Here is a 12489-nt window from a genome sequence, read left to right as displayed (position 1 = left end):
CAGGATTCTTGTGTGACAGAAGCCGTCTGACTCCAGCAGTTGTTGCCGTGGCAACAGTAGGGTGTTTTTAATAGCTCAGAAACAGATGCCACTGAGGACCAATCAAGGCGTGACGTCTCAGCACCTTTGATTAGTCAGTTTCACGTGCCGTCGTACGTGCATATGGACCGTGGGCGTTATTTTCATCGAGCCATTGCCACGTCGGCGCTGTCTGTTTCTGGTGGTAGCGCCAAAGTGGCGCGATCAAGGACTTTGATAAAATGGTCAATCAATCAATCAATTTTTTTATATAGCGCCAAATCACAACAAACAGTTGCCCCAAGGCGCTTTATATTGTAAGGCAAGGCCATACAATAATTATGTAAAACCCCAACGGTCAAAACGACCCCCTGTGAGCAAGCACTTGGCTACAGTGGGAAGGAAAAACTCCCTTTTAACAGGAAGAAACCTCCAGCAGAACCAGGCTCAGGGAGGGGCAGTCTTCTGCTGGGACTGGTTGGGGCTGAGGGAGAGAACCAGGAAAAAGACATGCTGTGGAGGGGAGCAGAGATCGATCACTAATGATTAAATGCAGAGTGGTGCATACAGAGCAAAAAGAGAAAGAAACAGTGCATCATGGGAACCCCCCAGCAGTCTACGTCTATAGCAGCATAACTAAGGGATGGTTCAGGGTCACCTGATCCACCCCTGACTATAAGCTTTAGCAAAAAGGAAAGTTTTAAGCCTAATCTTAAAAGTAGAGAGGGTGTCTGTCTCCCTGATCTGAATTGGGAGCTGGTTCCACAGGAGAGGAGCCTGAAAGCTGAAGGCTCTGCCTCCCATTCTACTCTTACAAACCCTAGGAACTACAAGTAAGCCTGCAGTCTGAGAGCGAAGCGCTCTATTGGGGTGATATGGTACTATGAGGTCCCTAAGATAAGATGGGACCTGATTATTCAAAACCTTATAAGTAAGAATTAACAGGAAGCCAATGAAGAGAGGCCAATATGGGTGAGATATGCTCTCTCCTTCTAGTCCCCCTCAGTACTCTAGCTGCAGCATTTTGAATTAACTGAAGGCTTTTTAGGGAACTTTTAGGACAACCTGATAATAATGAATTACAATAGTCCAGCCTAGAGGAAATAAATGCATGAATTAGTTTTTCAGCATCACTCTGAGACAAGACCTTTCTGATTTTAGAGATATTGCGTAAATGCAAAAAAGCAGTCCTACATATTTGTTTAATATGCGCTTTGAATGACATATCCTGATCAAAAAAGACTCCAAGATTTCTCACAGTATTACTAGAGGTCAGGGTAATGCCATCCACAGTAAGGATCTGGTTAGACACCATGTTTCTAAGATTTGTGGGGCCAAGTACAATAACTTCAGTTTTATCTGAGTTTAAAAGCAGGAAATTAGAGGTCATCCATGTCTTTATGTCTGTAAGACAATCCTGCAGTTTAGCTAATTGGTGTGTGTCCTCTGGCTTCATGGATAGATAAAGCTGGGTATCATCTGCGTAACAATGAAAATTTAAGCAATACCGTCTAATAATACTGCCTAAGGGAAGCATGTATAAAGTGAATAAAATTGGTCCTAGCACAGAACCTTGTGGAACTCCATAATTAACTTTAGTCTGTGAAGAAGATTCCCCATTTACATGAACAAATTGTAATCTATTAGACAAATATGATTCAAACCACCGCAGCGCAGTGCCTTTAATACCTATGGCATGCTCTAATCTCTGTAATAAAATTTTATGGTCAACAGTATCAAAAGCAGCACTGAGGTCTAACAGAACAAGCACAGAGATGAGTCCACTGTCCGAGGCCATAAGAAGATCATTTGTAACCTTCACTAATGCTGTTTCTGTACTATGATGAATTCTAAAACCTGACTGAAACTCTTCAAATAGACCATTCCTCTGCAGATGATCAGTTAGCTGTTTTACAACTACCCTTTCAAGAATTTTTGAGAGAAAAGGAAGGTTGGAGATTGGCCTATAATTAGCTAAGATAGCTGGGTCAAGTGATGGCTTTTTAAGTAATGGTTTAATTACTGCCACCTTAAAAGCCTGTGGTACATAGCCAACTAACAAAGATAGATTGATCATATTTAAGATCGAAGCATTAAATAATGGTAGGGCTTCCTTGAGCAGCCTGGTAGGAATGGGGTCTAATAAACATGTTGATGGTTTGGATGAAGTAACTAATGAAAATAACTCAGACAGAACAATCGGAGAGAAAGAGTCTAACCAAATACCGGCATCACTGAAAGCAGCCAAAGATAACGATATGTCTTTGGGATGGTTATGAGTAATTTTTTCTCTAATAGTTAAAATTTTGTTAGCAAAGAAAGTCATGAAGTCATTACTAGTTAAATTTAATGGAATACTCAGCTCAATAGAGCTCTGACTCTTTGTCAGCCTGGCTACAGTGCTGAAAAGAAACCTGGGGTTGTTCTTATTTTCTTCAATTAGTGATGTAATAATTATTGTATGGCCTTGCCTTACAATATAAAGCGCCTTGGGGCAACTGTTTGTTGTGATTTGGCGCTATATAAAAAAATTGATTGATTGATTGATTGATTGATTGATGAGTAGAAAGATGTCCTAGCTTTACGGAGGGTTTTTTTTTATAGAGCAACAGACTCTTTTTCCAGGCTAAGTGAAGATCTTCTAAATTAGTGAGACGCCATTTCCTCTCCAACTTACGGGTTATCTGCTTTAAGCTACGAGTTTGTGAGTTATACCACGGAGTCAGGCACTTCTGATTTAAAGCTCTCTTTTTTAGAGGAGCTACAGCATCCAAAGTTGTCTTCAATGAGGATGTAAAACTATTGACGAGATACTCTATCTCACTTACAGAGTTTAGGTAGCTACTCTGCACTGTGTTGGTATATGGCATTAGAGAACATAAAGAAGGAATCATATCCTTAAACCTAGTTACAGCGCTTTCTGAAAGACTTCTAGTGTAATGAAACTTATTCCCCACTGCTGGGTAGTCCATCAGAGTAAATGTAAATGTTATTAAGAAATGATCAGACAGAAGGGAGTTTTCAGGGAATACTGTTAAGTCTTCTATTTCCATACCATAAGTCAGAACAAGATCTAAGATATGATTAAAGTGGTGGGTGGACTCATTTACTTTTTGAGCAAAGCCAATAGAGTCTAATAATAGATTAAATGCAGTGTTGAGGCTGTCATTCTCAGCATCTGTGTGGATGTTAAAATCGCCCACTATAATTATCTTATCTGAGCTAAGCACTAAGTCAGACAAAAGGTCTGAAAATTCACAGAGAAACTCACAGTAACGACCAGGTGGACGATAGATAATAACAAATAAAACTGGTTTTTGGGACTTCCAATTTGGATGGACAAGACTAAGAGTCAAGCTTTCAAATGAATTAAAGCTCTGTCTAGGTTTTTGATTAATTAATAAGCTGGAATGGAAGATTGCTGCTAATCCTCCGCCCCGGCCCGTGCTACGAGCATTTTGACAGTTAGTGTGACTCGGGGGTGTTGACTCATTTAAACTAACATATTCATCCTGCTGTAACCAGGTTTCTGTAAGGCAGAATAAATCAATATGTTGATCAATTATTATATCATTTACCAACAGGGACTTAGAAGAGAGAGACCTAATGTTTAATAGACCACATTTAACTGTTTTAGTCTGTGGTGCAGTTGAAGGTGCTATATTATTTTTTCTTTTTGAATTTTTATGCTTAAATAGATTTTTGCTGGTTATTGGTGGTCTGGGAGCAGGCACCGTCTCTACGGGGATGGGGTAATGAGGGGATGGCAGGGGGAGAGAAGCTGCAGAGAGGTGTGTAAGACTATAACTCTGCTTCCTGGTCCCAACCCTGGATAGTCACGGTTTGGAGGATTTAAGAAAATTGGCCAGATTTGTAGAAATGAGAGCTGCTCCATCCAAAGTGGGATGGATGCCGTCTCTCCTAACAAGACCAGGTTTTCCCCAGAAGCTTTGCCAATTATCTATGAAGCCCACTTCATTTTTTGGACACCACTCAGACAGCCAGCAATTCAAGGAGAACATGCGGCTAAACATGTCACTCCCGGTCTGATTGGGGAGGGGCCCAGAGAAAACTACAGAGTCCGACATTGTTTTTGCAAAGTTACACACCGATTTAATGTTAATTTTAGTGACCTCCGATTGGCGTAACCGGGTGTCATTACTGCCGACGTGAATTACAATCTTACCAAATTTACGCTTAGCCTTAGCCAGCAGTTTCAAATTTCCTTCAATGTCACCTGCTCTGGCCCCCGGAAGACAATTGACTATGGTTGCTGGTGTCGCTAACTTCACATTTCGCAAAACAGAGTCGCCAATAACCAGAGTTTGATCCTCGGCGGGTGTGTCGTTGAGTGGGGAAAAACGGTTAGAAATGTGAACGGGTTGGCGGTGTACACGGGGCTTCTGTTTAGGGCTACGCTTCCTCCTCACAGTCACCCAGTCGGCCTGCTTTCCCGGCTGCTCGGGATCTGCCAGAGGGAAACTAACGGCGGCTAAGCTACCTTGGTCCGCACCGACTACAGGGGCCTGGCTAGCTGTAGAATTTTCCACGGTGCAGAGCCGAGTCTCCAATTCGCCCAGCCTGGCCTCCAAAGCTACGAATAAGCTACACTTATTACAAGTACCGTTACTGCTAAAGGAGGCCGAGGAATAACTAAACATTTCACACCCAGAGCAGAAAAGTGCGGGAGAGACAGGAGAAGCCGCCATGCTAAATCGGCTAAGAGCTAGTAGCTACGCTAAGCTAGCGGATTCCTAAAAACACGCAAAGTGAATAATGTGTAAATAATTTAGAGGTGATTCAGAAGGAGTGCTTTAGTTAAGGCACGTAAAGATGACACTGGGAAACAAATCGTAATCTAGATAACTAGATCAATCTAACTGCGCAGATTAAACAGCTAACAGATACAGAAAAACACCGCTGTGCTCCGGAACAGGAAGTGATACAATACCGCAGTGAGAGCCAACCACCAGTAGAGGCCTACGTGAACGTCAATGTGACGTGACGTGCTGCTGTCACTGTCAATCAAAAAACAAAAAGTGTTTTCTTCAACACTCACACAAACACAAGGTCACGACCTCAACGCAGCTCATTACGTGCTTACCAAATTTTTAATAAATTAAATAAATGACGGTGAACAACAAAAAACAAGACAGCAAATTTATTTATTTATTACCCGAGGCTGCAAAACATGGCCATGGGGTACTGCGAAGACCCGGCGGCTGTCCGTCCGTCTATCTGTCCAGTCCAGTCCTGTTACTGCCACAGTCTTCAAATTCACAGGGAACATTCTTGGGACACAGACCTTGGACAAGTTCAAAGATGACCTATTGTAACCTTGACCTATTTTAAGATGTTAAAAAGTTGCATTCTGTTTCATTCAGTTCCATTTTTTTAGGGGTGGGGGTGACAGCCAATCAGAGTAGAGCAGCACCATGACGTCAGTGGCTGGTTGCGAACTGCAATCTCTGTTTCAATTGTGTGTAAATGTAACCTTTGTCATATATTATGTAAAAGCTAGTGAGAAACAAACACTTCTAAAAGTTAAAACACTGCTTTTGTAAACTGATAACACCTGTGGGGTCATTTACAAGACATTTCGTGGATATCAGAATCAGAATTGCCATTATTGTCATTGTAATTTACATTGCAACGAGATTTGAGTGCAACTCCAAAAGGTACTTTTCCGAGGTGCGAGTGACTGTTAGCCAAATAAAAGATAATGAAATATAACAAAATAAATTTAAATAGATGTATAGCTAAAATAAAATGTAGACAAAATATAAAATGTAAAACAAGACATTATGTACAATGGTGGAATGATACTGCACAGGAAAATACTGCATATGGTTTACAGATATTGCACATAAACTTGAAGGTGTGGATTAGAGTGATTTGTTATTGTTCAGAGCAGCGATCGCTCTGGGGAAAAAGCTGACCCTGAGTCTGTTTGTCCTAGTTTTGATTGACCTATACCATCGGCCAGAGGGTTGTAGGTCAAACAGGTGGTTGCTGGGGTGGGATGTGTCTTTGTTGATGCTGGCAGCTCTGCTGAGGTAGCGAGAGCTGACAATGTCCTCCAGGCTGGGCAGAGATCAACCAGTGATCCCCTGGGCTGTGTTGATCACCCTCTGCAGCGCTCTCCTGTCTGCTGCTGAGCACCCCCTGTACCACGCTGTGATGCAGTATGTCAGGATGCTCTCGATGGTGGCTCTGTTGAACAACACCAGCAGCTTCTCCTCCAGATTGTTTCTCCTGAGCACCCTCAGGACGTGGAGTCAGTACTGGGCTTTCTTCACCACCACTGTGGTGTTGGCAGTTCAGGAGAGGCTGTCAGAGAGCTGCACTCCCAGGAACCTGAAGGAGCTGACCCTTTCCACACAGTCCCTATGGATGTAGAGTGGAGCTGGGTCAGCCCTGTTCTTCCTGAAGTCCAGGATTATATCAGCATGCAAGATAACTTTCGCTAACTCAAAGCTAACTTCCACGATTGTCAAAAGTTCATGTATGTGCACAGACACGCCCTCCTGCAGACCCTGTTAAAACGGAAATATTGTTTATTGATTGACTGATAGTGGGGTTTTATCGAGCATGTACAATTTGTACCTAAGACATTAGGATCTTAATTAATGTGTGCGTGCGTGTGTATATATATATATATATATATATATAAATAAAACTTTGCACTGGGATACTAATTAAACAACTGGAAATGATTAATATGACAGTGCTCATACGGCTGAGGGTATTTTAGCAGTGTGTTATTTTTTAATACTTTCGAACAAACAAACTAAGTTTCAATGTTGTTAATTCTGCAGCATGTGCACAGAGCACCACACGCTCACAGTATGGAGCTTACGTAGGGAACACGTCCCGTCATCACTGTTTGTTTTTGAATGTGTTGGACTGATGTCCACAACAAACATATAAAAACAACCAACCAAACAACCATCATCAGCAGACATTTCACCAAATTAAATGAATGAGTGAAGTCAGGAAACGTGGCCTTCAACTTTTCTGAGGTTCTGGAAAAGCCTCTCTGCTGTGAAATGCAGTGAGCGAACAGTTTGTTATCACGATAACTCAAAAACAACAAATGTTGTCGTTCTGTAACTCACCACATAAAGACGACCTATAACGAGGACACAAGTGTTAAAATCTGATTAACTTTGATGCAGCAGATGAATAATAATAATAAACTTTCTTTTGCCTATTTAATTTCCTATAGACATGTCTGCCCCCTGCTGGATGGTTAGTGGATGTTAGAAGCAGGTGCCATTTCCTGATTGCTTAACAGGGCATATTTTCTAAAAGTCAGATAACACTTTCAAAAGTCCACACAGCCCCACGGAAAGGACTTGTGTCAGCGTAGACATTTTCATTTTCAGGAAAATAAGTGACGTTTTGTTTTGTAAGTTTGGGAGGTCCTGCGACTTGTAGTTCAGAGCAACTTTAAGACTATATTTAAAACTCCTGCATTATCGAATGACAACCTGCTCCTGTACATTGATCTGATAGAGGTACTGTGATCTGGAGCAGAAAGTGGCCTAATACACCATTAACATGGATGCCAACCATCATAAAACAAGAAGACTGTTGGATTATATGTTTCATGGCTAATTTGTCTGTGGTATAAATCATAATATAACTTGCTAATAACTTGCGAATAGCCTCAAATCTTATAATGATAATACTACTACTACTACTACTACTAATAACAATAATAATAGTAATATCCTCATATTTCCTCTGGAACGGCATAAGGCATACTGTTCATCTGCTTATCACACTACACAGACAGATTTACATAATGTTTATATAATAACGCAAGCAGCACACTACACATAAATGTCAAATGTTAAATGCAACATGTTTCATGCAAACACATAACTTAACTGATTCATGCTGAGGGTAGTGGTCCGCCCATCTGGGGGAGTGGCTGGAGTGCAGAGAGAAAAAGGCAGGGAGGGGGCGGGGTTGGCTAGCTTGCGGGCTGAATTGGCTCCTTCCTGTCCAGGAAAGATTACTATACAATACAACGTCTAAAATTGACATTATCTGTAGTTTTTGAGTCTTCTGAATTCGCTCCCCACTATACCCAGAAAAATTGGAAATGTACAATCTAACAAGACCCAAATGAGAATGACTGAAATTAGCAAATCATATTCTCAAACTGAAAGACCACACTGCTGAATCAAGACAGGGAAAAACCTTAATACTACTTGACACTCTTACAGTTTGTGGGACAGTAAGAACAGCAACTAGGAGGAAAACTAGGCTAAGGTAAGGCTAACAATAATGAGTTGAAAATGTATGAGTTAAAAAAGTTTAATTACACTTAGTGGCGTAAACGTGCACACATTCAGCTCTAAGCAGACACGTCTGTTCAGCAGCAACACAAAGCAGTTTACTTCAGTCCTTTTTACCTTGTACAGTAATATTAATTGCCCCATTAGCCTGAGCCCACTAAGGGGGTGTTTACAATATAAATAAATAATGTGCAGATTAAATTCAGTTTGTTGCTGCATGAAGCAGCAGCACCACGTTTCAAAAACAAAAGTGATTTATAGACTGGAAAACATGGCAGCTTGAAATGAGCTTGCCAGTTTCCATCATCTTAAAAGCGTTTAAGAGCAGACTGCAACTTAAATGTGTTCAACAAAGTTCTCAGCCGTTGACACAAAGATATATATAAATATTTTGGTCTTCAAGAAGCTTTAGCCTGAAGTAAATCAGTTTAGTCTACTGCTTGTGTCCGAGGCGTGTTTGTCTTTGTTACCCAGTCCAGGCTCGCCCCCTGGTGTCTGACAGGTGGAACTGTGCTCATACCTCAGCGTGATGCTCGTCATTCTGCTGCAGGACTTCAATGCAGAGCTCACCGAGTCGCATCATGTCCTCCAGCCGCTGCTCCGGAGCCGCCTGTTCACTTGCTGATGATACATAAACAGAAATAAATAACAAACAAACAAACAAAAACAAACATTAACAACACAGCAAAACATTCAAGGACCTACAACAGCACCAGACTTGCTCAGCGGCTACAGAACTGGAACTTTAGCAACTTTGAACAGGGTATTGGCGCCTGAATCCGCCTTCACACAGAAATGTCACCTGACTAAGGCCGTAATGACGGGGTGTGGCCTCTGACCTTTCAGCTGAGCGTACTGGATCAGCTGACTGTAGTTAATTTCTGCTGCTTTTTCCAGACATTTCTGCACCACTTTCTTCATGCCTTCGGGCGGGACAGGTGTGGTTACGTCTGTCATCATGACCTGAAACAGCACGTTACAGTCCTCACCTTTAATCAGGAACCACAGCCAATCACAGACCACCAGACACGATCGCATACCCGCTCCTGCAGGGAGAGCGTCGCCTTCAGTGCGCCATCCGGTCGTCCGAAGGGGAAACAGTACCTGCAGGAGAAACCGCAATTAGAACTAGCTCGAGGACAAATGTTTGGAAACACTGACGGTCAGCTGCCGAGGTTTGAAGGGTTCTACACCACTAACCGGTCAGCCAATAGCATTTCATCAACAAAGACAAGCAGCCATGCAGGTCAGTCTGTGACCCAACAAAAATCTGAGGCTGGATTTTCCATCACACCAACACGTTCCGATCACAAAAGTCACATGTTCTCCAATTGTCCTCTGACTGAAACATCAACTCAAAGAAAAGATACAGCACACAGGGACTGAGTGACTTAGTGAGCATTTAAGTGAGATCATGTAAGAGAGTTAGTGAGTGAAGTAGTTAGTCAGCCGGTGAGTGAGATCATGAATGTGAATTAGTGGGTGAGTGAGGGAGTTAGTGAACAGGTGAGTGAGATCATAGATGTGAGTGAGTTAGTGAGTGAAGTAGTTAGGGAACGTGAGCGAGATTATAGATGCGAGAAGGTGAGTGAGATCACGGATGTGAGTGAGTTAGTGAGTGACGGAGTTAGTAAGCAGGTGAGTGAGATCATGGATGTGAGTTACTGAGTGAAGTAGTTAGTGAGCAGGTGCGTGAGATCATAGATGTGAGAAAGTGAGTGAAATCATGGATGTAAGTGAGTTAGTGAGCAGGTGAGTGAGATCATGGATGTGTTACAGAGTGAAGTAGTTAGTGAGCAGCTGAGTAGGATCATAGATGTGAGAAAGTAAGTGAGCTCATGGATGTGAGTGAGTAAGTGAGTGAGTGAGTGAGTGAGTGAGTGAGTGAGTGAGTGAGTGAGTGAGTGATTGAGTGAGTGAGTGAGTGACGGAGTTAGTGAGCAGGTGAGTGAGATCATAGATGTGAGAAAGTGAGTGAAATCATGGATGTGAGTGAGTTAGTGCGGGAGTCGGTGAATGACATCATGGATGTCTGTGAGTTCATGAGTGAGGGTGTTAGTGAGAAGGTGAGTGAGACCATGTGAGTTATGAGATGAGATCATGGATGTGAATTATGAGAAGACGAGTGAGATCATGGATGTGAGTGAGTGAGTGAGTGAGTGAGTGAGTGAGTGAGTGAGTGAGTGAGTGAGTGAGTGAGTGAGTGAGTGAGTTTGTGTGAAGGAGAGTGAGATAATGGATGTGTGTGAGTTAGTGGGTGAGGGAGTTAGTAAGAAGCTGAGTGAGATCATGGATGTGAGTTAGTGAGTGAGTGAGATCATGGATGGATGTGAGTTAGTGAGTGAGGGAGTTAGTGAAAGCTGAGTGAGATCATGGATGTGTGTGAGTTAGTGAGGGAGTGAGTGAAATCATGGATGGATGTGAGTTAGTGAGTGAGGGAGTTAGTGAGAAGGTGAGTGAGATCATGGATGGGAGTTAGTGAGTGAGGGAGTTAGTGAGAAGATGAGTGAGATCATGGATGGGAGTTAGTGAGTGAGGGAGTTAGTGAGAAGCTGAGTGAGATCATGGATGGGAGTTAGTGAGTGAGGGAGTTAGTGAGAAGCTGAATAAGATCATGGATGTGTGTGAGTTAGTGACTGAGGTGAGTGAGATCATGGATGGATATGAGTTAGTGAGTGAGGGAGTTAGTGAGAAGGTGAGATCATGGATGGGAGTTAGTGAGTTAGTGAGAAGCTGAGTGATATCATGGATGGGAGTTAGTGAGTGAGGGAGTTAGTGAGAAGCTGAGTAAGATCATGGATGTGTGTGAGTTAGTGACTGAGGTGAGTGAGATCATGGATGGATGTCAGTTAGTGAGTGAGGGAGTTAGTGAGAAGGTGAGTGAGATCATGGATGTGTGTGAGTTAGTGACTGAGGTGAGTGAGATCATGGATGGATGTGAGTTAGTGAGTGAGGGAGTTAGTGAGAAGGTGAGTGAGATCATGGATGGGAGTTAGTAAGTTAGTGAGAAGCTGAGTAAGATCATGGATGTGTGTGAGTTAGTGACTGAGGTGAGTGAGATCATGGATGGATGTGAGTTAGTGAGTGAGGGAGTTAGTGAGAAGGTGAGTGAGATCATGGATGTTTTAGTGAGAAGGTGAGTGAGATTATGGATGTGTGTGAGGTAGTGACTGAGGTGAGTGAGATCATGGATGGATGTGAGTTAGTGAGTGAGGGAGTTAGTGAGAAGGTGAGTGAGATCATGGATGGGAGTTAGTGAGTTAGTGAGAAGCTGAGTGATATCATGGATGGGAGTTAGTGAGGGAGTTAGTGAGAAGGTGAGTGAGATCATGGATGGGAGTTAGTGAGTTAGTGAGAAGCTGAGTGATATCATGGATGGGAGTTAGTGAGTTAGTGAGAAGCTGAGTGAGATCATGGATGTGAGTTAATGAGTGAGCAAGTTAGTTGGCCAGAGATGTCATGGGCAATAAGAATTTTATAAACAAATCTTGACTAAATTCGTTGAAGAGTTCTGGACTGATGTGGAACAGAAACCATGGGTGGACGGATTGGACTGGTCCTCAGTACTCAAATGAGTTATTTTCTAGCGCACAAAAAAATATTTTAATTTATGAAATCAGCAGATTGACAGTGATGATATCAGGATGACTGGAATAAGATGATGAGCCGTCTCAGCTTTATTCTGTCACCGTGATCCTGTTTGAAGGTGTTCTGTTTGGATGCTTGTTCTTCTGTCGTCTAAAATAAACACACAGAAACCGTTTCTTCAGGAAAACGGCATCAGAGGGCGGTGGTTTGAGGTGTGACGGCACCCGAGCTGCTGTTAATCTCCACATTGTTGAACAGCATTAGCCCCCCCCCCCCCCCCGAATCCTTTCTGGGGCCAGATGGAGGGCCCATTCTCATACCTGAAGAGTCTAAAGAGCCGGGTTTGAGGACAGTTAATGGATCAGGTTCTTTCACACAAGTGTGGCTCAAGGTCTCGGGGCTGTCGCTTTCACACGTGTTCACACGCCACTGCCACTGAACAACAGCACGCGCACACAGGAGCCCAAACAGGTCTGGCACCTGTTTTGTGCCACTAAAAATACGCACAATCCCCTAGTGCTGCTGCAGACCACATGTCTTGTATGTAGGAAAGAAAAACCTTCCAAAGTTTAAA

The 12489-nt window shown here is 42.7% G+C and overlaps 1 protein-coding gene across 1 annotated transcript in view; it reads right to left on the bottom strand.

Moving 5' to 3' along the window:
- The window catches only part of LOC117505999 (calcium-dependent secretion activator 2-like), a gene marked incomplete at its 5' end in the record, with an annotated part of 155959 nt that overhangs the window by 106388 nt on the left and 37082 nt on the right, over positions 1–12489 (bottom strand). Inside the window, 3 exons of the mRNA XM_034165543.1 lie at positions 8848–8948; positions 9167–9290; positions 9368–9431. Coding sequence (XP_034021434.1) covers positions 8848–8948; positions 9167–9290; positions 9368–9431 — 289 coding nt within the window. The remainder of the gene's footprint in view (positions 1–8847; positions 8949–9166; positions 9291–9367; positions 9432–12489) is intronic.

The sequence above is a fragment of the Thalassophryne amazonica genome, unplaced genomic scaffold (genome assembly GCF_902500255.1).
Source record: "Thalassophryne amazonica unplaced genomic scaffold, fThaAma1.1, whole genome shotgun sequence".
Classification (NCBI taxonomy): Eukaryota; Metazoa; Chordata; class Actinopteri; order Batrachoidiformes; family Batrachoididae; genus Thalassophryne; species Thalassophryne amazonica.
Note: the sequence above shows the minus strand (reverse complement) of the source record. Positions and strands in the feature narration are given on the sequence as shown.